The 27838-nt window shown below is 48.0% G+C and overlaps 1 protein-coding gene across 19 annotated transcripts in view; it reads left to right on the top strand.

The window, feature by feature from the left end:
- The window catches only part of LOC119965371 (teneurin-2-like), a 3273255-nt gene that overhangs the window by 2300028 nt on the left and 945389 nt on the right, over positions 1 to 27838 (top strand). For all 19 annotated transcript variants that reach the window (XM_038796070.1, XM_038796068.1, XM_038796065.1 and 16 more), the window contains one exon: positions 9424 to 9726. In XM_038796070.1, the coding sequence (XP_038651998.1) occupies positions 9501 to 9726 (226 nt within the window). In that variant the 5' untranslated portion in view covers positions 9424 to 9500. The remainder of the gene's footprint in view (positions 1 to 9423; positions 9727 to 27838) is intronic.

The raw sequence follows: 27838 nt of genomic DNA, 5'->3' as shown, positions 1-27838 counted from the left end.
CTTTTTCCTTTTGACTAAGCTTACAATTTTTGTTGTCATCCAATGTTCCCAAATCCTGTGATTTTTATCCTTCATTTATGCGGGTACATGCCTGTCCTGCACTTCAATCACACCTTTTCAGTATCTGACTACACAACTCCTCCTGTCTCGTGCGGGCTGCTGGGAGGTCCATTGTACACTCCCAACATTGTGTTTCCACCCTTCTTATTCATGAGCTTTACCCATAATGCCTCACTACATAATCCCTCCAGTATATCCTCCCTCAACTCAGATGTGATCTGCTCCCTAATCAGCAATGCAACTCCCCCACCTCTTTTGTTTCCCCTTCTGTCCCGCCTAAAGCAATGATATCCCAGAATGTGAAGCTGCCAATCCTATCCCTCCTTTAACCATGTCTTTGTAATTGCAATTACATCATAGTTCCATGCAGTAATCCAGGCTCTCAATTCATCTGTTTTACCTGTTATACCTTGCATTGAGGCAAATGCACTCCAGATCTACAGTCCCACTGAGCCCTGTGGCTTCCCTCTACCTGCTCTTAATCTGCTTTATGTCTATCTCAGTCTCACTTTTTTACCCAGTCTCTATACCTGCTGTTCCATCTCCCACTCCCCTGCCACACTACTTTAAACCCTCCCGAACAACACTAGCAAACCTCCTGCCCAGGATATTGGTGACCCTCCAGTTCAGGTGTAACCGATACTCCTTGTCCACCATTTCCAGAAGACATCTCAGTGATTCATATATCTAAAGCCCTCCCTCCTGCACCAACTCTTTAGTAATGTGTTCAGTATCTCCCTGTTCCAAGCCTCACTAGCACATGGCAAGGGGAGTAATCGCGAATAATTACAACCTTGCTTTTTAGCTCCCGACCTAACTCCCTGAATTGTCTTTGCCGGACCTCTTTCCTCTTCCTCCTTCCTGCCTATGTCATTAGTACCTTTGTGGCCAATTACATCTGTCTGTTTACCTTCCTTTTCACGATACTCTGTAGCTGTTTAGAGGCATCCAGGACCCTGGCACCAGGAAGGCAACACACCATCCAAGAGTCTCTTTTGCGGCCATAGAAATGCCTGTCTGTTCTCCTGACTATCGAGTCTCCTACTAATATGACTCGCTTGGACTTAGCCTGACCCTGCTCTATAGCAGAACTAGTTGTGATGTCACAGGCCTGGCTGCTGCTGGTATCTTCCCCTGAGAGGCTATCCCCCAATACTATCCAAAATGGTGTACCTGTTCGAGAAAGGAATAGCCACAGGAGGCTCCTGCCTTACCTACTTGTCTCTCCCAGCAGTCACCCACCTACCTGTCTGAACCTGTGGGATGACAACCTCCTCCGCAATGTGTCCAGCTGCTGCTCCAACCGAACTATGCAGTGCGGTCTGAGAGGAGATGCAGTACGACGTTACCTGAAGATCCTCCCCGATGCTCTGCCCCCGATGGGCCGAGTTCCCGATGGCGTGGAGGACATGTGCTCTCAGTTTTCGGGAACCCGACGTGGCGGCCGGCGGGGCGGGGGGGGGGGCTCCAGCGAGAGCTGGGGGAACTGGTGAGGGCTGGCCAGGGGCTGGCCAGGGGGACACTATCTGGCAGGCCAGGTGTGTGCAGGGCTGGTGCCATGTTGTACGGTGTGACCACTGCAGGTCATCGCCATGCGCACTTATGGCCACGGACCTGACAATTCTCCGGCAGTTTACTTTGTAGAGGCCGGGAGTTTTACATGGCACGGCTACTAGCCCCTCACCAGTCAGAGCATTGGTGCGGGGGCGACACCAACTTTTTCAGTGTAAAACCTGACACTTCCTCCGGATGTAACCTCAAAATTGGAGAATCCAACCCCTTATATTTTTGCCCCTCAGAGCTTCTATCTTTATTCTCATTTTCTGCTTATGAGTAACCTACGGCCAACTTATCCTCCCTCATTGAGTGCACGTGTGTGTGTTGTGAGTATCAAACCAAAGGCGCTGAGGTACATATCGCAGTCTGGCCCAATTAAAATCAACCCTTTTCTTTCCTAATGCAAGCTGACATGCAATTCTTGAAATAAATATAACTTTCAGTGCTTACGTTTCTTTCACCAGTAACTTACAAAGAGTGAGCTTTGCTGTTAGATTTGAGCCAAAAGCCTCTGAGCTGTGGTCAATATTACTGGTTGATAACTTTTTAATTGACTTAAAATTTTCACGAGCTTTGTCCCCTCCCCTCAAATGTAGCAACTTGTCATTACGATCGAATTTCATGGGCAGTGAGTATTGTGTAAGTCTAGATTATAGTAATAATAATCTTTGTTGTCACAAGTAGGCTTACATGAAAACTGCTATAAAACTCTTAGTCGCCACATTCCGGTGCCTGTTCAGGTACACTGAGGGAGAATTTAGAATGTCCAAATCACCTAACAGCACATCTTTCAGGACATGTGGGAGAAAATGGGAGCACCCGGACGAAACCCACGCAGACACAGGGAGAATTAGGAGTGTTAGGCCTGTATAATGAAGACCTACCACTGATAAAGATCAGTGGCAGCATGGTATCATAGAGTCATTGTGGGGGGGGGAGGTTTCTGTGCCCCCGCGGCCTGTTTCTCAGTGGCGGGAGCCAGCCTGACATTGGTCAGCAGTGGGATTTTTTGGTCCCGCTGCCGTCAATGGGATTTCCCATTGAATCCACCTCACCCCACTGCCGGGAAACCCATGAAGGGGTTTGCCAATGACGTGACCGGAAAATCCCGCTGACAAGAACGGCTAGAAACTCCTCCCCCTCCCTCCCCCCACACAGAGTTTTACAGCACAGAATGAGGACGTTTGGCCCATGGTGAATGTGCCAGCCATCAAGCACTTATTTATTCTAATCCCATTTTCCAGCATTTGGTCCGCAGCCTTGATACTGTGGCATTTCAAGTGCTTATCTAAGTGCTCCTTAAATGCTGTGAGGAAACTCTGGCCAAATATTTTTCCACCTCGATCTCAGGCACTGGGACAAATTGTAAAGCCTGGAGGAGGCCAGCTAAATTAGCCAAGATTGCAGAATAAACCTGGGATATAAACTAGCCTACATGCATCAGCTATTCATTGCTGTAACCAGCTGAGTATCAATGAGCGTCAATTATATACACTTTGAGTTAAATGTAGGAAAAAAACCAAGGCATATTTCAGTTGGTTAACATTACCAGAATAAAAGGGCTCCGTATTTCAGCATTGGTTTTATTGCTATCACTGCACTTCCCCATCCAAACTTCCATCAGATGTGATCCTCCATCAGACACCGAACAGAAGCAGAACTAAAAAATCTGGCATTATAACTGAGCCACAAAAAGTGGGGTCCTGCCACTGCTGGAACCAGATTAATCAGCAACTTCATCCAACAGACTGTGGCCAACATGAAGTAAAAATGCCATAGCATTAATTATGAGGAGAATAAAAGGGAACAATGTTGTAAATTTTAAACCTGATCTAATAAATGCTGGTTCTCTTCAGGCTTGAGTGATGTAGTTCATTAGCAGTGAATCTTTTTAATACTGAAGCCTGGATCCAGATCTGATGGCATTAAAGTCCAGAGTTTGACACGTCATTTTCGGGTGCGATTCTGACCTGGACGAGGGTGAAACCATGCGTTATTTCGGTCAGTGGGCACACATGGGAGTCGGACATATGCCTGCCAATCAGATAGTTGAGGCAATTAAAAGGACCATCAGCTGGAATTGTACGTGTGATTTTTAGGCTAGTGCATAGGCCACACGGGCATCCCATTTTTTCACTTTTCTCATTGGAGGGCACAATGAAAGTGGGCTAGAACATTGGATTGGATTTGTTTATTGTCACGTGTATCAATGTACAGTGAAAAGTATTTTTCTGCGAGCAGCTCAACGGATCATGAAGTGCTTGAAAAGATAAGGAGATAAAAGAAAATACATAATAGGGCAACACAGGGTACACAATGTAACTAGATAGCACCAGCATCGGGTGAAGCATACAGTGGTGTAGTGTTAATGAGGTCAGTCCATAGGAGGGTTGTTTAGGAGTCTGGTAACAGTGGGGAAGAAGCTTGTGGTTGTGTGAGTTGTTCGGCATTCAGGTGATTTGCTGTTGTTCCAGTCTTGAGATTTCAGATCTTTTCCTCTGTTTTCTTCTGAAGTATTTGCTTTGTTAGCCTTGCTCTGAGTGCTCTTTTTTGTCAGCTCTGTTTCTGCCCATTTCAGACTTCAGTGCACGGGGCAGTGCAATCTGCATTTCAGCAGATTGGGATTGTGTACTCCGCTCAGGGCACCTCCTAAGAGGAGGAACAGAGGGTCGGGGCCAAAGGGACAGGAAGCCAGGTGTCCACAAAGAATGTCACAGGACCTATGGGAGGAGAGGCGCAGGCACAGGGGGGTGCAGGGAGAGTAAGGCCGACGGCACCGCAGGAGATTTCACTAGCTTGCTGCCAGAGTTTACAAGCAGCAATCCACTGACCTGTAGGCCTTTTTTCCATCCTCACACTTAAGATCATGGCATCCATCTCATATGTGCCTAGGATGAGCAGTTTGGCCACCCCATCACCAGCTGAGCACTCAGAGGAAACAGAAAAATGAATGAATCGCCATCTTGGGCAAGACACTGGGTGGGGTTGGGGGGTAGGGGGGGCTCAATCTGAAGGAGCCTTCAAGTTTGGGGTGCCCTCTTCCCCAGGACCTGGCAGCTCTGGCCTTTCATTCCCATCAGCCGTCCCTCCTACGCTGAGATTGAGATTGTCTCCTTCCAACGCATCCACCCCCCCCCCCCCCCCCCCCCCCCCAACCCAGTGCATCCCATAGGTACCGACTCAAGGACTTACCTCAAGTGCAGTCCTGAGGCACAATACTGCAGTACCTCTTCTGGCCATTGCAGAGCTGTGCCTAGACAGGCTGGAGAGCTGGTCGACAGTTCTCCAAAGTGGGGCTTCCTCCCAAACGTGGATGAAAGTCCTGCCCACTGCCAGTCAACACTCAATTGAGCTTGAAAGGGCAGTGAGCCTATCAGAGCTGGCGGGGACAGTTTATGTTTCAACCCAGGATCATGTATGTTTTTTTTTAACTGTTTCCTCAATCTGCCCTACCAACTTCAACGATTTGTGAGCATACAGCCTCAGGTCTCTCTGTTCCTGTATCCCCCTTTAGAATTACACTCTGTATTTTATGTGGCCTCACATCTTTATTCTTACCAAAATTCATCACTTTGGTCTTCTCTGCATTATTTATCTGCAACATATCCATCCATTCCAGCTGCCTGCCCACATTCTCTTGAAGTCTGTCACCATCCTCCTCACCATTCACTACAGTGGGATGTTGAAGCTGGATTCAGAAAGAAATATGAAGTTAGTTATCCCGGCCCACAACAGCCATCCCCGTGGCCAGAAGCATAGCTATATGGGTAAAATCAGAGGGAGTATCAATCGCAATTCTGCAATATGAAAGTACCAAGATATGAGCCATGGCAAACAAAATTTAGGGTGGGGAAAATTGGTACATACCACCTTCATCTACTTAATGTTTGCACCAATGGGAATTTTTTACATTAACATGGCCCTGGGAGCAGTAATTGATGCTGGGTTATAGGCTATTCCCTCAAATAAAATGAGTACCCAAACTCACTTAGATTAGGACCATTCCATCCAGTGGAGGAAGACTGGAATTATATTTACCTTAGAAGTAACCACTGCGGTCTTGATTCCACTGTGTTCAATATTTGATGTTCCCTGGATTTGGGGGACCTGATGCCAATTAAAATCCTAACTTTTACAATGGAGCAGGTGCCAACATTAGAGATGCAACATATGCAATTCATTCCAGCTGGTTTGTGAATAATTCCTGAACACGGATCTTTCCGTGGCTTCGTTGTCTAACCTGGCTGTAGTGCAGTCTCCCTAATTTGACCTTTGTTTCAAGGGCACGATTGCAAGATTAATAAATACCACAGTTCTGCTTGCAGTCACAGGGGTCTGGCGAAAAGACTGTTGAAGCTGTCATTCCCACAGGGAGTCTTGGCTTCCACTCAGTTTTAACGTAACCTTCTCTGCATCCTCGGGTGCCCTTGAGCACCCGACTTGCATAATCTTTGACAACTAGGAGCTCCTGTAATATTTTAGAGATCGCAGTCTGATGTGAAAATGTGACTGTTAGAAGTCGACGAATTTTAAACATAGATAGCTGCAAATTCAGACTTTCACAGTGACAAATTGGAAGCAAAGCAAAATCACGTATTGATTTCCAGTTACTTTTGAGTGCGTTTCTCCTGATGGGGAAATCACATAAATGTTTTTTTTAAATGTTGATATCCACTCGTCTCCATAGTTTGAAGGGGGATTATGAGGTGTTCCTTCCTTTTACAACCTTGTTTGACTGTGCTGCAACTCGAGCCTAAAGCAAATAGCGACCGAAGCGAATGATGGGGACTGACTGCCTCTGGCAGAATCTGCTAATCCGTCAGTCCAGAATCTGTAACCTTTACGGCAGTCACAATCCTGGATGTCAGTCATTGCTGTTTGCTCCAAGCTGTGAAACTGTCTCTTTTTTTCCTCTTTTTTGTGTCTCTGGCATGCAACTTCCCCTGCACCCCCCCTTCCCCACCCCACCCCCCGCCTTCAGTCTCCTTCCACATTTGTGATTGTCTCTCTATATCTTCTTCCTCCCTCCTGATATTGTGGGCGATATTAAGTGACTGGACATTATTCTGTTGGAGCATATTTTGTGAGTGTGCAGAAAGAAGTGTCTCATTTTTATATAAAGAGCTCCCACATCATTTTCAAATGACCTTTTTTTAAAAAGGCAATAAGCAGTGCACTGATATCACTGTCAGAGAGATTAGGAAACAAACTTCAGTGATAATTCATTCTTAGAACAGCAAGTGTAAATAAAACATGAGGTCCTCATCTTATCTGGACATGGTTCTGCCATTTTGAGTATTCCGACAGGAGTGAAGGTTCAGCACTTGTAAAAATGCCATCATGCTTGATATCCCCGCACTGAGAATTTAGTACTTTTGTTCCTCTCCTGAAGTCATTAATTAATTAGAAGGGGTGTTCTGCTAAATGCACTTGCAAATGAAACAAATTCACTTGTACAGTGACAGGAGACAGCTTTGAGTATATTTAAGTGGAAGGACTTTAATTTGCTGTAGTAAATTGAAATTTCCTCTGATGTAAGAATGTTGACACCATTCCGGCAGAAATAAGCTTTTTGAATCCAAATGCATCTCCCATTCCAGATCAACTCCAGTGGGAGGAGTGCCAACAAATTTCTTTTCATCCAATTATTTCTTCTGCCCTCCCACTCCCTTCCCAATGCAATTTTCCAGCAGCGGCGATTCCCCCACAAACTGCCAGTAGTTGTGGCCGAGTTAGGATTCCTTGAGCCAAAGGGCTAATCTTACAAGTCTATTTCTGACTGAGCCACTGGAGGAGGGAAAACTGTCTTCCTGCAAGACACAGAATCAGCTCTCACTGGAGGGAGATTACTCTTCCATGCCTTAAACAATGAAACGGATTTCAGCTACCCCCGCTAATGGGAGATCTTTCAGATAAGTCGCTCAAACTAAATCATCCACTATTTCAGTGTGGTTCCCGTCATTCAGCACATCCTAAATGAGTGTCCAGGATCTAAACTTACTCAAAGTAACCATAAACAGCTCATCCTTCAGTGGGATTTTATTAAAATATTTCAGAGTATAAAATATAAAGTTACAGAGTTTAAAAATAGGAATCTGTTAATAATCCTTTGTTATCTGTAAACAGATTATCTTTCTTAAGAGAAGGATATATTTAAACATGGACATCCATAAGTATCGATAAAACATCTACCTAATACATTTCTTGACATAGAATCGTAGAAACCCGACAGTGCAGAAGGAAGCCATTTGGCTCATCAAGTCTGCACCAACTCTCTGATGGAGCACCCTACCTAGGCCCACTCCCCTGCCCTATCCCCATAACCCGATAATTCCACCTAGCCTATGGACACTAAGGAGAAATTTAGCATGGCCAGTCTACCTAACAGAGCAATAGGTGCATACTCACGACAGTTCAACGGGACTTGTCTGACAAAATCGGGGGTTTGAACAGAACTTTGACAATACCCTCGCAGGAAAGGAGTGAATGCTGGCTCTGTCAAATCTGTCTCGTTTTATACATTTTTCTTTCTACTCTGTGAATAGCCCGATTTATGTCTTACCTTTTTAATGAGCGCTTTCTTTACAATTTTGCAGTTTCACCATGTCTTATTGGCAGTCTGTCTTTCAAAGTTGATCGATGTTTCTTTCATTGCTAGTTCGAATATAATCGCTTTGCCATATGTTCGGTCCACAAGTCATCCTCATTCTGTCATCTTTTAGGTGTCAAGAGTCTTTTGATATATAACTGGAAGTTTCCAGATTATCTTTGGTGTTCCAAGAGGTGGCTACCTAATTGCTTTATGGTTTTTCTGCAGCTGTAGCTATGTTATTTGAAGGGACTTGTGGCCTGTCAAATGAAGGACATCAGGTGCCTTAATTGTTTAAGATGACCTAACTGGTATAAGGATGAGCCATGTGTTTCTCTATCGGGCCATGTCTCGTGGTTTCTAGAAGTTGTCTGCTGCTTGTATTTAGGCCTACTGTATGTCAACCTAGATTTTGATTATTATCACTGGCTGTGTTTTAGTCCGAATCTCGTGGTGATTGTGATATTCACCACATAGTCTCCACCAGTCTGTGAGGGAGTTTAGCAAGTTGTACAAGAAAGACGCAAGTTGGATTGCCTCCTGATGGTGTCCCAGGGCAATGAGCAGAGCCGCTTTCATTATGCGAAACCATCCCTTGCCCCATGGCATAACTCAGAATGAGAACTCACTAGGCTTTTTTCAGGGTGGGTTTAGAAGAAATGCACAATCTAGTTCCCACCCCCATCAAATCAAATCTGTATCAGTGCTACCAATGAATGTGTATTTTCTAAAACACTCCTGCCAATTTACTGTACATACCCCTACTGGCAACATCCATGATGTCTATTCCACCACTGATCTATTGTGCGCTGTTATTTTAAAATGTCTCATGACCTACTGTATGCACAATGGGGAAATGCATGCTCGGAGATCAGAAGACAAACTATCTTTATTCAGCTGTTGTAATCCAACTGAGATCGAGGAAAATAATTCTGGTCACCACCGCAGCCCACCTTGCTCTCATAAATCAATTGCCTGTTCTGGAGGGAACACTTACACAGCCTCTGACACCAAGATGGTGTGCCTAGGAGCAAAGAATAAGTTTTCAGCTGCTGTTAACCTATCAGCCACAGATCCAAGATGTTTAGTCCCAGACAGAGTAAATTGTCTGCTTCTAGTGAATGTGCACTGTATATAAATCATTTTCTTCTTTCCAGAACTCGATATTGAGATGGGTGTGTTGACTCAAGGCTATTTTCAAATTTTGTTTTTTACAGGCGACTGTGATTTGAAAATCTTCCAACGTACAAGAGTGTGGTTTGATAACTACCAGTCGACGATTTCCTTGTGAAGTATGGATGTCAAAGACCGCAGACACCGCTCCTTGACACGAGGCAGGTGTGTGAAGGAGTGTCGGTACACAAGCTCCTCACTGGACAGCGAAGAGTGCCGAGTGCCTACACAGAAATCCTACAGCTCGACTGAAACGCTGAAAGCATATGATCATGATGCCAGACTGCATTATGGCAGCCGTGTCACAGAGTTAGTCCACAGGGAATCAGACGAATTCTCCAGGCAAGGTAAAGGTGATTGACTTTTTTCTCACACTGTAATTGAAGAAAAATTCCATATTGGAGAAATGTCCAGTCTCATGCAGTTCTCAAAAAGTTCACCCCACAACCTTGATTCACCTTACACCCAGATATTTTCTTTTATTCGTATGGCTGGGGAAGCATTAATAGGTCAATGTAGAGGTGAATGATTTGTTCAATGTCTTCAGCCAACAAGATAACATGAATGGCGGTGGTGCCACCAGGAATGGATCTCTCTGGTAGGAGTTCAGTATGTGAGCGATTGTCTGACTTGAATGGACACAGTCTCAGTTTCAACTGTTCCTCATGTTCCACTTGTGGACCAAGTGGCTACATCTTTTTTGGCCCATGCTCAAGAGGTTGAGGGTTGTCCGGATTTTCTGCAGAAGGTTGAAACCTGGGCCTTCACCGCTTACGTCAGTTACCAAGGTGTGGTCAGTGATGTTTGCAATGCGCTATAGAGAGCTGGAGCTGTGGCCAGTTTGCAGGGTGCAAAGTGTTTTCAGTGGGGACAATGGGATTTCAGATGACAGTGTGAGTTGTTTTTGTAGTGTCACTATGGGAGTGCTTAGCTAGCTGTCAGCCAATGATGTTCTTTGAGGAGAATGTTTTTGCCTGAATACATCAGGAGGTTCAATATGTGGAAGCACAAGAAGTCATTTGAGCTTTGTGGTCTCAATATCCTAGAAATAATCCTTTTAGGGCAGCATGGTGGCGCAGTGATTAGCACTGCTGTCTCACAGTGCTGAGGACCCAGGTTCGATCCCGGCCCTGAGTCACTGTCCGTGTGGAGTTTGCACATTCTCCCATGTTTGTGTGTGTCTCAACCCCACAACCCAAAGATGTGTAGTGTGGTTGGATTTGCCATGCTAAAGTGTCCTTGAATTGGAAAAAAATGAATTGGGTACTTTAAATTGAAGACGATAATCTTCTTGGCTTCCCAGAGATGTACATCTATGATGCTCATGTGGCAGCTCCTGAGCCAGGTTGAGCAGCAACACGCTACTGTTAGGTAGATGACAGTGAATGAAGCAGACTGAAATTTAATGAATATCTTATAACGATAGTGAGCTGAAATAAGTAATATGCTGTATCCTGGAATTGAAGTTCAGAAAAAGGTTTCCTCAAATAACCGATAAACATTTGCAGAAACATTTGTAAATATATCTATTATTGGAAATTTATGTTGTTTTCAAAATGCTCAATACTTCTGATGGAATAGTTGACTACATGGAATGAGAACAGGAGGGGTGTGAACTCCTCAAACCCTCTTCCATTGTCAGAAGTACAGTGGGCTTGCCCAGTGTTGACCAGTCCTGGGGAAAGATTTATTTGCATAAAGTTCATGGGCGGAATTCTCCGCAAGGCACGACGCCATCGTGAAACCTGGAGAGGTTCACGACGGCGTCCGAAGCCTCTCCTGGCCCCCTATTCTCCCCTACCCGGGGGGATAGGTGGGCCGTACCGGGAAACTAGGCGGCCGGGCCTTGTCCCTGGCTTCAAGGCCCGGCGCGCCAAGAATGACACCGCGGCGGCGCCTAATGACGTCAGCCTCACATGCGCGGGTTGGACAGCTCAAACCCGTGCATGCGCGGTTGCCATCTTTCCCCTCAGCCGACCCGCAAAACGTGGCGGCTTGATCTTACGGGGCGGCGGAGGGGAAAGAGTGCGTCCCCTTGAGACGCCGGCCCGACGATTGGTGGGCACCGATCGCGGGCGCGTCCCCTCCCGAGCACGGTCGTGGTGCTCGATCCACGATCCGCCCCCCCCTAAGCCCCACACTTACCTGGCGCGCCATGTTCACGACAGCAGCGACCAGGTGTGGTTGCCGCCATCGTGAACAGGTCGGGAATGTCAGGCTGCTCGGCCCATCCGGGTCGGAGAATCGCGGGCCGCCGTGAAAAACGGCGGTCCACGTTTCTCCGAGCGGTGTGTCGGAAAACCAGACACGCCATTTTGGGGGGGGTGGGAGAATAGCGGGAGGTGCGGGAACGGACCTCCCGCTATTCTCCCACCCATTGTGGTTGCGGAGAATCGCGGCCCATGGGCGGGATTATCCGACCCCGCGCCGGTTCGGAGAATCGCCGTGGTGAAGGGGGGGTGCGATTCACACGACGCCACTCCAATGCTTCTCCGGTGACCGGAGAATCGGTGCCAATGGTACCTGCACAGTTGGCGCTGCGCCGGTCACGGGCCGCACTATGCAGCTCCCCCCCCCGGCGATTCTCCCAGCGTGATGGACAGAGTGCCCGCCGAGTTAGGCCGAGTCCCGCCGGTGCCATTCTCGTATGGTCCTACCCGACGGAACCTTGGCGTTCATGTTGCGGGGGGCGGCCGGGTTGGGGGGAGAGGGGGATCCGACCCTGGGGAGGGCCTCCACGATGGTCTGGTCCAGGATCGGGGCCTGCCGATCAGGGCGCGAGCTTATCCTGGGGCCTATGTTCCTCCGCGCCTGGCCCCTGTAGCTCTCCGCCATGTTGCAACGGGGCCGGCGGGGAGAAGGCAACCTATGCGCATGCACGAACTCGCGCGGCCATAGCGCGCATGCGCGGACCCACGGTGCCCGTTCTGACGCCGGTATCGGCAGCTGGAGCAGCGTGAGGCTCTCCGGTGCTGTGCTGGCCCCCTGTGTGGCACAGGATCGCTGCTCCGAGGGGTCTGTTGACGCCATCGTAAAACGCTCCGGCGTTTACAACGGTGTCAACGCTTAGCCCGAGGATCAGAGAAGCCCGCCCCATGTTCTGTGCGATGTTCATTGGGTGTCTGCCATGTGGAGGTTCAACACAATACTATGATGCAGTGCCAGCAATCTATTTGGATTCAGAAACCAGCATTTAACTTAAATTACCTGTTTGCTGACGAATGCTGATTCACCTTGCTGGCATACTTTCCATGGGCTTCAAATATTTTGGAAGTGGTGATTTGTTTTTGTACTGAGGGTGTTATCCCATCAGTCCCACCACTTTCACAAAAGACAAACAAAAACATCTTCACCTGAGCGTAATATAAACCTATAGCCACCTGAGTGACAGCTGTGATTTCCGGAGTTTCCCATTATGGCCAATTGATCCAGATAAATGTGGGTTGATTTTTAATGCGGAGTTGGGAACCTGAGGCCTGGATAATATCGGGCTCCCAATCCCACGCCATATCTTTAAATGTAAATGCCCCAGTTGGGCCAGAGATGAGCTCAGAACCCAAATTGTTTTGTCAAGCGTTACCAGGAAGCAGGTTGCCTGCAGAGCATGAGCAGCTAAGGCAGGCAGAATCCATGGTGGGGGACTGCCACTGCCGATCAGAAGAGGAGTGGTAAACCGTCAGCAGGCCAGCAATGTCATGCTGCACTTAAGTCACCAAAGGAGCCACTGAAACCTTTTGCCTCAAATCCCACGTTGCCAAATATTTCTCTAATTAAAAAAATAACCGTTTCCCGCATTCAGCCCTGTATCTGTACACCACATTGTTTTGTTTTGCCTATTTATGAGTTGAAAATTGCCTTCTGGTCCTCCCCAGGCCACGAACAAACTCCTCACAGAGCTTAATAGGCCACCAATTGGAGATAAACAGGTTCCCCACTCTACCCCAGCCTGCTCTACCCCAAGCCTGCGATTTGAAAATCCCAGTTCACCCAAGAGGCATTGGGGCATTGTCACATTGGCCGAGAGTGTGCTCATTTCATAGCATGCCCACTCTTGTTCTGACCCCCAAGGGTGTTTGGAACCCATGACCATTATATCTGTGAGGATCCGAAGAATTCTAACTGTTCTTTATTTTTTCATTCTCTCCTGAACCAGCTTCTCGATCTCACTGAAAGCCAATTACATTTCCATTCTCTTCATTACTGGAATCAGGCTTTCATTGTTTATTGTTCTCAATTTTTTTAGAACACTTTGACATGTCAAAGAGCCACATTCGTAGATTTTCGTGGAATTATTGTGGTAGTATTAAGCATTTTAATGGTGCACCTAATGCTGCATGAAGAAGGAGCTCTCAAAATGGCCTGAAAGCACTGTGAGAGCAGTTCAGAGGATGTTTGAGCAATCTGCTGTAATTTCCATTAGAACCTATTGCCTCCCTGAGCAAAAATAAAAAATAAAGAAAGGGGAATTGGAAGCAAAGCGTCAATTATTAAAATTCTATTAAAGTTAAGAAAATAATGACAAGCGTGTGTTTGCAGTTATTTTACCAGACAGAACAGGTAAAGGTGCAGAAGCTAGACATGTAAGGGGGCAAATTAACCTTGTGTGGGGTACTCCAAGTGAACTTTTCCCAAACAGTACACGGAAATGCGGTGAACAAAGTCGATAACAGACCACTTCCTCCACTTATTTGTTTATATAAAGGCCATGAATAGGGGATCTACACATCCGCATTATTTAGACATCATATGACAACAAATGGGGAGATTTCTATCGTTATGCGATTTCAGATCAGGTGAACCCATAATAGAAGCAGAAAGTGTTGGAAATGCTCAACAGGTCTGGCAGAACCTGTGTGAGAAAAACAGAGGCGGGGTTTTCCACAGCTGGATTGAGTCCTATTGGGGGCAGAGCCCAACGGGAAATTGCACGATGCTGGGCTCAATTGTTGTGCAGCCGGGAATTGTTTTACGCAGCATGGTGGGGAGGATATTGCCTGCTCCATGGTCATATCCAGGTGCAATAAATACATAGAACATAGAACATACAGTACAGAAGGAGGCCATTTGGCCCATCAAGTCTGCACCGCCCTCACTTACACCCTATCCCCGTAACCCAATCACCCCTCCTAACCTTTTTGGACACAACGGGCAATTTAGCATGACCAATCTACCGAGCCTGCATGTCTTTGGACTGTGGGAGGAAATCGGAGCACCCGGAGGAAACCCACGCAGACACGGGGAGAATGTGCAGACTCCTCACAGACAGTGACCCAGCGGGGAATCGAACCTGGGACCCTGGCACTGTGCAGTCACAGTGCTAGCCACTTATGCTACCGTGCTAGACTACACTTACACTTTAATCAGGTCTGCGGTGATTTCATTGTGGTTGTTATTAGTTAAATTGTCCAGGGGACATCCCATTCTGTGTCTGTGTCCTCTGGAATCATGCTTGTGCAAAGAGGCAAAGGCATTTGCCCACACCCTTATGAGCCATGTGCAAGCAGCCTCCCATGCACTCTAAGCCTTTGTCTTTCACAGGCTCATCTGTTCCAATGCCCTCGCATAATAAATGCCACATGTTGGGGATTCCCTTCAATTGTCCAGTTCAGATGACCTGCAGCTCCGTCCACCCCCACTGGCCAAGCTCAGACCCAGCATCTCAAGAGCTCCACGATAAGATGCTCAGGGTAATTGCGAGCAGCCATTGTTCATTTTAAATTTCAAGAGCAATAAAATACCTTTAGCCATCCCCCCATGACCTACGGCCAACTCCTCATAACCATTGATCCTCCCAGTTGTAACATTTGATCTTCCCACAGTTACCCTTGAACCTGCTGCCGTAATCCTTGACAAAGCTTAAACAAAGAGTCATCGGTCTCGAAATGTTAGCTCTTTTCTCTCCCTACAGATGCTGCCAGGCTTGCTGAGATTTTCCAGCATTTTCCCTTTTGCCATAATCCTTTGTCCCTTGCAGGTGAAAATCCACATCCTCAAATTTCCCAAGGAGCCTACCCCATGACAGAAGATCTCCCCAGCTCATTCTGCTGACTCCCAGAATCGACTTTTATTACCAAATCCCCTCCAACAAGCCTCACCGCCCTTCACCCATCATCAGCAAAAGCACATTCTCCTACCAACACCAATTACAACCTTCAACCCCAACCATGTCTTCTTATAAACAATGCCATCCGTATCCAGCCGCCACCCTCACAAGGCAGCATAGACCCATCTTTCTGAATCCCTTTTCCCCCACCTGTTCCTTGCACACAGCACCTTCAACACAGCCTATTCCACCTTCCCGCTCCATAAACCACCTCAACCATTCCACAAACACAACAGCAACCCACTCTTTCCCCTGTACCTGCAACCTCTCCGGCCTCCTCAAGGCCTATATACCTGCCCGACCTCTTTTATTTCTCTCCTCTCCATCTATTACCTCGACTCCAACACAGACCATAGCTGCCCAAAAGTACCTCATTCAGCTGTCAACCTGTAACCTGAGGATCCGTGTGATAGATGCTTCACCCACTCGCTGCTGCATGTGATCCTCCAGTGCCCAAGGTCACTGGAAGCCTCCGTCTTTTCCAGGCCTTCATCTGGCCAAGTCCTGGATGTGTTCCGGACCCATGTGAAATTATGCTGGCGGGATGGGTTGGGGAGGATGATTGAACAGTGGCGGGAAGTTTCAGTCGGGGTTCGTTTGCTTCCTGCCGACGGGAGGCCAAAGGGATTTCCACTGGTCTCTGGTGGGAATGGTGACTCACCATTATCCTGCCATGGCAGTCAGGACTGCAGCTCCTGGGTGATTCCTGCCACGACGCCCGCCAATGGCAGTGGTGGAGGAGGTGGGGTGGGAGAACGATTCCCCCAGAGTTAATACTTTGAGTCCAAAATGTCTTTTCTATAGGCGAGTCCCTGTTTAAATGGCTTCCGCCAACCGCGTCTCTGGGATCATAGAATTTACAGTGCAGAAGGAGGCCTTCGGCCCATTGAGTCTGCACTGGCTCTTTGAAAGAGCACCCTACCCAAGCCCACACCTCCACCCTATCCCCATAACCCAGTAACCCGACCCAACACTAAGGGCAGTTTTGGACAATCAGGGCAATTTATCATGGCCAATCCACCTAACCTGCACATCTTTGGACTGTGGGAGGAAACCGGAGCACCCGGAGGAAACCCACGCACACACGGGGAGAACGTGCGGACTCCGCACAGAAAGTGAACTATGCCGGGAATCGAACCTGGGACCCTGGAGCTGTGAAACAATTGTGCTAACCACCATGCTACCGTGCTGCCTGTTTTTTTTTTGTACCCGAATGGATGCCTGAATGATAATCCTATCATGGAAAAGTTCTTCCATGGTGAACATGTGATTTGCTTCAAGCAATTAGAAGCGGTTATCATATTCAGCAAGAAATGTCCAAAAGGGATTCATTAGTTCTTTCAATGCCCTTGTTCATTAAATCAATTAAGTCAAAAATTATTTGGCGGCCAAGGCTGTTGATTTGAAATTTTAAGCTGCTCAGGTTGAGAGCCAATCAGATAATTTTCATATTTCTGATTGCTGAATCATTTAGGGAAATGTGTGGGGAAAGTGGCAATATCCAAACATTAAACATCTCCATGCATGAGATGCAAGATCTGTTAACTCTGCCTGTCAGCTTACCTCAAAGAAATGGCGGCAACATAAAAGACATCTCAAGGCGTAAATCATAGCTCCAGCTGTTGAACTTCGGTTCTGGTGAGAGATCTGAACTGCACAGATAAATTGGAGTTCAGGTCCTCTACATGCATCTTAAAGGTTCAGTGAGAAACTATCCTCACTCTTTTGTTCAAGAGTAAAGTTGTTTATCATTATGCTGTTTAAAAAAAAACGTTCTTTGGAAGGGAGGACTGGTTTGTTTTGGTCTGCTTTTTATTACTGTATGTTTGAGTGCCTTGTTGTTAAGCACAATTTCATTTCGGAGAAATGCAGTCTCCTTAGAATAGTGCCTTTTTGCCGTATGTACAAAACAATAATGTTGGCTAAAGCCCAATGCAAGATATAAACTTGCGTGTCTCTGTGCTTCTTAGCTACCATTGTTGCCACTCACAAGGGTCTGAATGTCAAGTTTGTACTCTTTATTTATTAGTTTATGTTCGTGTGTAAGCTCAAATTATCTGAGTTTTATGATGATGATCAAAGTCTAATTACCTGTTGGTGTTCGTTTCTTACATGGCTGCCCCGTATCTGGAAAGCAACAGTACTGGAAAATATCATTACAACCTTGCGTTTGAGAGCCATCTTAAATAAAATATGAGGCCATATCAAGTTCTAAAAGCTAGGTTGCAGGGTAGTTAGGAACAGTGAGATTCATGAGTCATTGTGACTTCCTGCAGTTTGCTGAATTGCCTCAGGGGGTTGGAGAGAAATTTCCCCAGAGTTCGTCCTAAATTGGCCACTTGTTTTGCCTTTCCCTGGAGATTGTAGAATTAAGGTGTGGGTGGGAGTCAAATTGATGGTGTGCGTGGCTGCTCTGTGTTGGATAGGGAAGGGTTTATGAACTGACGCAATTTGAGTTTGTTTAATAGATTGCCTGGTAAAATGCAATGTGAATAATTTTTAAAACACTTTTGTCCGTGACAGGTTAATTTTCATTTTTTTCCTTCTGTTTCATAATAAAGTCGATACTTTCTCTCTCCTGAGCTTTCATCCCCTCATGGCAGAGCCTAGTTTCTCAAAGAAAGCTCTGGCAGGATCTTTGCTCTTGGGGATTCTAGAAACAGCCACCAGGAAGTAGAAGATCAAGTGTTAGACTGAGTAATTCATTGCTCTTTGGACCCCTTCTTCTTATCCCATTAGGATATTGTGACCAACACTATCCATTTTAGTCCAGTAACAAGGTCCTCCAGATTGGAAACCCACCATGTGAGAATGACGCCTACATCTTAATGCCCTGTGGCAGCCTCCATTAACAGCAAAACTTAAAATCTACCCTTGGTACAGTTTAAAATAACCATACAGTATTATTAATTAGCATTGAGGAGTCAGTTATAATTTACATTTTACAATCTGGATCTCTGTAAAACAACTTAAATTTCCATTTCCAAAAATGCTGAACTTTTGAACTATTCTGCTTCCATTCGTGAACCATCTCCAATCCCACGTGTGGTGGTTTAATTGGCAAACATCTTTCAAACCCAAGTCACTGACCTTATCTAACATGCTTACATTTGAATTTTGTTTTCTTCATGTCGTGCATTCTTTTATCTGCCTCTGTTTACTTGTACAATTTTTTTTCAAAAGCAATCTACATATAAAATTTCTCTGTGACTCAGGAAGCATATTAAATTGAATTTTACCAGGCCTTTGGGACAATTAAGGAGACAGAGTGGCAGGCCCAACATCTTGCTGCCGCCATGCCATCTTGCCAGCTGTGGGAAAAGTGACAAACTGCCGACTCATGCTGTGCTAATGGATCATGTTAATGGCCAGGTAAAGGCCTCTTCCCACCTTCTCTGGCATTTTACCAGTGGTAGTCTGCTGTTATTTGGGGAGAGCACTCGTTTAAAGCGAGGTAAATGTCAGGAAATCGGGCCTCCTTAGGCAGTCTTTGGTTCACAGGCAACCCCCCCCCCCCCCCCTGGTGGCAATGGCTGCATAGCCATCTGCCCTTGACTCACCACTACTCCTCACTGGGGAAGCTGACTTTGAGAGCACATGGCCCCCAGCCTTCATGTAGGCCCTAGCATTAGCCATTTTTATTCCTTAATGGGGATGGCAGGCCTGCCGGCAACCATTTAATTGGCCACCACTGGCAAAATGCAGCCCGAGCTCCCGCTGCCTACTGAAGTGGGCCATCTCTCTCATGCACCCTCCACCAGCTGCCATTTCTGACAAGGCCTGCACGCTGCACCTTATCAAGATTCTTGATGTCACAAGGTCCTGCTGGCTGATGTGACTGCTGTTGCCGTAATTTGGAAACTGTTCATCGATTATATGAAATTGCAAGTCGCTCAACAGGCGTCAGGGGCTGGATTCTCCATCTTTGAGACTATATCCCCACGCCGGCGTGGGAACGGTGGCATTTTACGACCGAAAATTCAGCGTAAAACGGTCACCGATCCTCCGTTTGGCTGGGGTCTAGCAGCCGAGCAGCGTAGAGCACCTGGCTCTAGCTGAGGATATGGCCCGGAGAATTGCCGGGTCCGTGGCCACCCATGTGCACGGCGGCGGCCTGTAGTTGCCGCGCCGTGCAACATGGCGCCAGCCGCTCGCAGACCCGGCCTGCAAAATAGTGGCCCTCCCTTTGTCCGGCTCGCAAGCCCCGGACCACTCCCCAACAGTGCCCCAGCCCCTGACAAAGTCCTCCGTGCCCGCGGATCAGCCCTCCCCCGACTGTGGCGGAGCTGGACTGAGTCTGCAGCCGCCATGCCGCGTTCCTGATGGATGATAGCACATGCGACTGACGGCGTCGGGAACTCGGCTGGTCGAGGGCGGAACATCGGGGGATGGGCCTCAGGCAACATTTTGCGGCAAACACCGTGCTTTGGAGGGGGCGGAGCATCGCAAAAGCGACGCCACTCCCGATTTGGGCGGATAAGCGTATTCTCCGGCCGATCGCCAAACGCTTTTTTCGGCATCGGCGACCAGAGAATTCCGTCCCATGTATTCAACTGAAAGCTAAATCCAAATCTTGTGTTATTGATAAGGCCAGTCACCCAATTCATAGGTCAGGCAATTTTTAAGAACATCTGCTATTGCAAAGTGTCTAAGCACTGTGAAGTATTGTGAGTTCCTGGATTTGGCAGAGAGTGTTGCTGTCTGCTTATACGGAAACCAAAGGATTCGGCAATCTATCCACACAATTATATGTCCAGGGCCGTGTCCCCACACTCCAGTGTAAATGCCTGCAACAAGCTGACCTCCATTTGGTTAGCTGGTCCCGCTGTAATATATAACATGACGGTCTTTAGTTAGTATGAGTTAGGACTTCCATCAGGCTCCAGAAGTAAGTCACACCTCAGGAACTGCCAGCCAATCGGAGGCCAGCAGCTCTGCACACCAGCAGCACCAACAGCTGTGACATTCGGCGGTGGATCTGGACATTCAGGCACATACAGGATCTCCCTTGGGCCAGGCTGAAAGACCAGGTGTGGGGAGTGTCAGGGAGACATGTTGGACAGGGCAAGCAGGAGGGTGGTTGTGGGAAGGCAAAAGAATGTCGAAGGGCCTCCAAATGGCATCGGTGAGAAGGCAGGTAGAGAAGTGCACCCCCATAACTGGCCATCAGTTTACTCGAGTCTTTTCACAGTAACTTCACTGCACTGTTAATGTAAGCCTACTTGTGACAATAAAGATTATTATTATTATAAGTTAAAGCTTACCTATAAAAAATCTAATAAAATTCTAACGGGACGAGACAGGGTGAATGCAAGAAGGATGTTCCCGATGGTGCGGCTGTCCAGAACCGATTGCAGTCTGAGGATAGGGGATAGACAATTTAGGACAGAGGTGTGGGGAAATGTATTCACCCAGAGATTGATGAGCCTGTGGAATTTGTTACCACGGGAAGTAGTTGAGGCCAAAACATTGTGGGCGAGATTCCCCCAAAACGGGAGAAATCGTAAGGCTGGCGTCAAACCCGGGCGGGTTTGACCCCAGCGCGCCCCTTCCCGACCGGGAACCGATTCTGGTCCCCGGTCGGGGCTAGCAGCCCGACGCCGCAAGCTCCGGCATCACGGGCTTAATGAATTTCGTTAAGCCCGCTTGCCGGAGTTAGCGCCGGCTGACGCGTCATATGACGTCAGCCGCGCATGCGCGGATTGGAAGACTCCAACCCGCGCATGCGCGGATGACGTCATCGCGTATTTGCGCGAAACCCGTGCATGCGCGGGCCGGGATGCCCCTCAGCCGCCCCGCGAATGGATACTGCGGGGCAGCGGAAGGACAAATAGTGCGCGGGCATCGGGCCCGCTGCCCGCGATCGGTGGGCACCGATCGCGGGCCCATGGCACCCTTGGCACGGCCGTGGTACTGACTGCCGTGCCAATCGGTGCCATGGTTATAAAAAGCGAGTTGTTCCCGCCGTTTTTACGAACGGCCAGACCAGGTCTGTTTGCCGTTCGTAAAAACAGCGTAAAGGGCTGGGACTTCGGCCCATCGAACAGCTGTGAATCGCTGCCGGCCGTAAAAAAACGGCGGCAGCGATTCGTGTCGGGAGTTGGGCGGGGGGGGGGGGGGGGGGGGGGGGGGGGGGGGGGGGGAGAATAGCGGGAGGGCGGGAAAAATGTCGGGAAGGCCCTCCCGCTATTCTCCGACCCGTCATGGGGGTCGGAGAATTTTGCCCTGTATGTTTTCGAGAAGCAATTAGATATAGCACTTGGGGCGAAGGGGATAAAAGAATATGGGAGAAGGTGGGTTCAGGCAACTGAATTGTATGATCTTCCATGATCATAATGTATGGCAGAGCAAGCTTGAAGGACCAAGTGGCCTCCTCATCCTATTTTTATTTTTCTATGCTGCACATTGAACACCGACGTCTCCTATCATCAGTAAAATCAGAGAGTTGGTTGGATGAACCCCTTGGGCATTGAATGGTCCAATGGCCTCTATTGGTCCATGGGCAGGTTACCTGCTGAACACCTCCACCACTGCTCATAAAAGAGGAGTGGGGGCAGGCTAGCCAGTGATGGGCACGCTGCTGAAGGCACGCGCCCTAATTTACTGATCTACCCACCTGCCTTTCAGTAAAATTCAGCCAAATATTGGCCTAGGGGCTGCAGAGACAGTGCCTCTGGATTAGTAAGAATGCAAGGGAGGTGTAGTGGAGGTTGCAGAGAGGAAACACTGTGTGTGATGCCCTCTACCAGATGGACAAAAGATTTCCAAAACCAAATGAAGGCCCCTTACAGTCATATGCGGGGGAATTCATAATAGGAAACAAATAAAGAGCTGAGGAACTAAATTCATACTTTGCCAGCAGTTCTGAGAAACACAAGTTTTAGTGAGGAGCTGAAAGAATTCAGTATTAGTCGAGAAATGGTTCTGGGGAAATTAATGGGGTTGAAGGCAGATAAATCTCCAGGGCCTGATAATCTTTATTGCAAAGTACAGAAGGAAGTGGTCCTGGAAATAAGGGAGCAATTGGTGGTCATTTTCCAGAATTCTTTGGACTCTGGAATGGTACTATCAGATTAGAGGGTGGCGAATATAAGCCCACTATTCAAAAAGGGAGGTAGAGAGAAAACAGAGAATTATAGACCAGTGAGCCTAAGTCAGTAGTCGGGAAATTGCTCAAGTCCATTGACAAGGATTTCATAGCACAGCATTTGGAAAGCAAAGGTGTAATCAGACAAAGTCAGCATGGGTTTATGAAAGGGAAATCATGCTTGACAAATCTACTGGAATTCTTTGAAGATGTAACTAGTAGTGTTGACGTGGGAGAACTGGTAGATGTGGTTGATTTAGACTTTCAGACTTTTTTCAGCAAGGTCTCAGATTACCATGTAAAGTTAAAGCAAATAGGATTGCAGGTAGTAGCTTGAGATGGATAGAAAGTTGGTTAGCAGACAGGAAGCAATGAGTTGGAATAAATAAGTCGTTTTCTGATTGCGGGCAGTGACTAGTGGGGTGCCGTAGGGATCGGTGCTGGGACCCCAACTGTTCACATTATATATTAATGATTTGGATGAGGGAACAAAATGTATTGGGGGGGGATTCTCTGTCAGCAGGATCCGCCGCTTTCCCAATGGCGCGGGGGTGGCCACAATGGGAAACCCTATTGGCCGGCTGCCGGGACAGACGATCCCGCTGCCAGCGGGTCGCACTGTGTCAGGAAACAGTTCTAGTGGGACAGAGAATCCCGCTCATTAACTCCAACTCAGCAGAGGATACAAAGTTGGGTGGGAGGGTGAGCTGTGAGGAGGAAGCAGAGATGCTTCAGTGGGATTTGAACAGGCTGAGTGACTGGGCACAAACATGACAGATGCAGTAAAACGTGGATAATGTGAGCTTATCCGCTTCAGTAGCAAAAATAAGAAGGCAGATTATTATTTAAATGGGTTTAAATTGAGAGAGGTGGATTCTCAGCTAGACCTTAATGTCCTCAGGCATCAGTGCGCAGACACAGCAGGCAGTAAAGAAGGCAAATGGTATGTTGGGCTTCATAGCAAGAGGATTTGAGTATAGGAATAGGGATGTTTTACTGCAATTGTACGGGGCGCTGGTGAAGTCACAGCCAGAGGATTGTGTGCAGTTCTGGTGTCTTTATCTGAGAAATGGTGGGAGGGATTCTCCTGCCGGGTCGGAGAATCGCCGGGTGGTGGCGTGAATCCCGCCCCGCTGCTCCGACGCTGGCGGCCAAATTCTCCGGCGCCGGTTTTTGTGTGGGGGCAGGGATCGCGCTAATCGGGGGCCGTTGGCAGTGGCACCCCGGCGATTCTCCGGGCCCCGATGGGCTAAGCGGCCACCTGTTTCTGGCCAGTCCCGCCGCTGTGGATTAGACAAGGGCCATACCGGTGGGACCTGGCTTTGAAGGCGGATTGTGAACTCTTCGGGGGGGCGCAGGAGGATCGAGCCCCGGGGGGGGGGGGGGGGGGGGGGGGGGGCACGGTGGCCTGGCCCGCGATTGGTGCCCACCGATCTGCGGGCGGGCCTGTGCCATGGGGGTACTCTTTCCTCCGCGTTAGCCTGTGTAAGGCTCCACGATGGCCGGCACAGAGAAGAAATCCCCAGCGCATGCGCAGGAATCACGCCAGCGGTTCTGTGCATGCGCCAGAACACGCTGGCGCTACTGCACGTGCGCCAATGTGCGCTGGCCGGTGGAGGCCCTTCAGCACCGGTTGGCGCGGCGCCAACAACTCCAGCGCCGGCCTAGCCCCCGGAAGTGCGGAGTATTCCGCACCTTCCGGGCGGCCCGATGCGGGAGTGGTTCACGCCACTCTTTGGCACCGGTACGGGAGAATCCCGCTCTATGATCTTGTTATGAAGGGAGTGCAGCGAAAGTTTACCAGGCTGATCTCTGGGATGGTGGGCCAGTCATACGAGGAAAGACTAAGTCTGTTATGATTATATTCATTGGAGTTTGGAAGAGCGAGAGGGGATCTCATACTTATAAAATTAGAACACGAGTAGACAGGCTAGGTTCAGAAAGAATATTCCCGATGATGAGGGAGTCCAGAACTTGGGGATCATTAGTTTGAGGATAAGGGGTAAACCTTTTAGGACTGAAGTGAGGAGACATTTCTTCACCCAGAGAGTGGTGAATCTGTGGAATTCACGACCGCAGAAAGTCGATGAGGCCAAAATTTCTGTGATTTCAAGAAGGAATTTGATATGGCTCTTGGGGATAAAGAGATCAAGGGATATGGCGGGGGCAGGCAGGATCAGGGGGTTTGAATTTGGTGATTAGCTATAATCATAAGCGGGCAGGATCGAAGGTTTGAATGGCCTCCTCCAACTTCTATTTTCTATGTATGTTTCTATGTATGTTACCAACCTGGAGCCAAACTCCTTCAAGCACAAGAAAATGATAGGGGATTGTCTGGCATCCAGACGTGAAAGGCCATCTTGACCTGAAGGCTGGGATTCTCTGTTCTGAATCTGCCCTGCTATCACTGCAAAGAGGACAGCAAATTTGGCTTTGATGTTCGCTGGTAGCGGGATTCTCTGCTCCTGTTGCTGGTCAATGTGATTTCCCCATTGAATCCACCCAACACCACCAGGAACGCACGGATGGGAGTGCGTTGCCAGCAGAAACAGAGAACCCCACCTGAAAAGTCCAATCTGTTTCTCACTACAGATGCTGTCTGGCTTGCTGAGCATTTCCAGCATCTTCAGTTTTTAATACGGGACCTTTGAATGTTTGTTGTTGGACTGCTGCATGTCCAAACAACTTCATGAATCCAAGTACATGAATCCAGGGCACCACTTATTTTTCAATTCTTAAAAAAGATCTGTCTCCAAATCACCAAAAAAGCGAAGGAAACCAATGATTGCATTGATACAGCGCCTTTCACAATGAAGATAGATAGACTTTACAACCAATTATGCACCTCCTAAAGTGAAGGGGCGGCACGGTAGCACAGTGGGTAGCACTATTACTTCACAGCACCAGGGTCCCAGGTTTGATTCCCGGCTTGGGTCACTGTGCGGAGTCGGCGCTTTCTCCCCGTATCTGCGTGGGTTTCCTCTGGGTGAACAAAGAACAACAAAGAAAATTACAGCACAGGAACAGGCCCTTCGGCCCTCCCAGCCTGCGCCGATCCAGATCCTTTATCTAAACCTGTCTCCTATTTTCCAAGGTCTACTTCCCTCTGAAAAGAACAAAGAAAATTACCGGTCCGGTTTCCTCCCACATACCCTGTAAGACGTGCTGTTAGGTGAATTAGACATTCTGAATTCTCCCTCAGTGTACCCGTACAGGCCCCAGAGTGTGGCGATTCGGGGATTTTCACAGTAACGTCATTGCAGCGTTCATGTAAGCCTACTTGTGACATTGATAAAGATTATTATTAGATTATTATTATGAAGTCACTTCTATAAAAAGGAAACATTGCAGCCAATTTGAACACAGCTCAAGGCTGGAATTCTCCAGCTTTCGCCAGCAGCAGCATTCTCCGGTCCCGCCGACAGTGCATTCCCTGCCCAGGGGTTTCCCGGCGGCGTTGGGTAGCTTGACAGTGGTGGGAGCAGAGAGTCCCTTTGCCAGTGAAGTACACATGGCCTCCGCCACCGTGAAGCACGCGTCAGGTGGGCCGGAGAATCCGCTCTGAACATCAATGTGATAATGACAAGGGGCTGGATTCTCCAGCCTCCCAGCCACGTGTTTCCCAGCACCGGGAAGTGGACCGCCATTCACCGATAGCGGGATTCTCTATTCCGGCCACTGTCAATGAGAATTCCCATTGAAACCACCTCGCGCTGCTGGGAAACCCACAGGTGGGAGTGTGCTGCTGGTGGGGCCAGGGAATCCGCCCGCCGGCAAACCGACCGAGAAGTGCGGCCCAGATGGCCCATTTTAGTGATGCTTAGTGAGGGGAAAATCTTGGCCCAGATGCTGCGGTAATTCTCCAGACCTGCAAAATAGTATCATAAGTCTTAGAAGGTTGAATGGTTTACGGTCTGATTTGAATGATGGTACCTCTGAAAATACAGCATCCCCTAGTACTGTACCAGAATGTCATCCCGGAGTCAGGCACAAACCCACAACTCTGGACCGAGAGCACTACCCACTGAACCGTGCTTAATGGCCGTGTAATGATACAGGATCATCGCAGCACCCTGACATGGTTCAAGTGTGCCCTGCCTTGGAGATCTTGGTTTTCCGTCAGCTCTCCAGATGGTTGCATTGTCTACTCATGAACACAATGGGAGAGAATTGGGTTAAATGAGTTTTTGTGGACAGATTTGTTTACTGCTTGCTGCTGCTGTGCCTTGCGGAGTCTAAAATGAACCAGTTTACTGACGTCACAGAAGTCTGTTGATGATCAATCGCAGTGCCTATGAACAAGAGCAGTGGACCATGAAGCAGGGTGCTAAATGTTGCATTTAAATATGTTATTGTGGGAAGTCACACTCGGCACTGAGTCATTAACACAAATTCACATTTTCTTTGCCGATATTTTAGCTTTTGAGGTGAGGAAAGTGGAGACCATGATATGACAACATTGATAATGGAGCTGCAGTTGTGCAAAAGGAAGGCATTCATGTGCAGATTTCAGTTTATGATGCGCTTGTTTTGACTTGATCCATTGTTTTGACTTGAGGGAAAAACAGACAGATTACTCCAGGTGAGCCTTGTCTCTGTATAAACTGAGGAAGTCTCAGATTTGGCACGGCCTTTTATTCATTTTTTTTTGGCGCTGCTTTGAGCAGTTCTTGATGCAAGTCCTACCCCTTCTGAGCCTCCTGCACCTACAAGAAGCCTCCTCATCTCCTCAAAACAACTTGGTTAATGGCCAAGCTATGGACCAGGGAATGCCCCTGTGCTTGTTTCTGTGAAAGCTGTAATGATGCTCAAACACAACCCAGTTTGATGTGTTTTGCTGGACAAAATCTTGTCTTCTTTAGAATTGTCGTGGAAAGCAGTAATGTTGGGTGCACCTTCCAAAACATCACAGTCTCAGGCACTGCATTCTAGCGTGCTGATTATTTCCCATTAAAAGCACCCCATGCCGCCAGGAAACCTGCTGGGGGGATAGGTGAATCCCGACTACCGGAGATATCCGGCCTTGGTCTCCAAAAAGAGAATCCTATCCCATGTTTTAGGCCCTGTACCACCAACAGCACAGTTTGGATTATTCCACTGTGTGCCATCAATTGACATGGCTGTTAACCGGGAAATGGATGTGAATTTCATCCTGCTAAAACTCCATCCACTTCATCCACTGCGACTGTATTTGGTATGTGTTCGCAAGATGCTTCCCATTCTTTGAGCATGCAAGACACCAAGCCAGAAAGAGGTTCATTCAAAATTC

The sequence above is a fragment of the Scyliorhinus canicula genome, chromosome 4 (genome assembly GCF_902713615.1).
Source record: "Scyliorhinus canicula chromosome 4, sScyCan1.1, whole genome shotgun sequence".
Lineage (NCBI taxonomy): Eukaryota > Metazoa > Chordata > Chondrichthyes > Carcharhiniformes > Scyliorhinidae > Scyliorhinus > Scyliorhinus canicula.
This window is presented reverse-complemented; position numbering and strand designations above follow the sequence as displayed.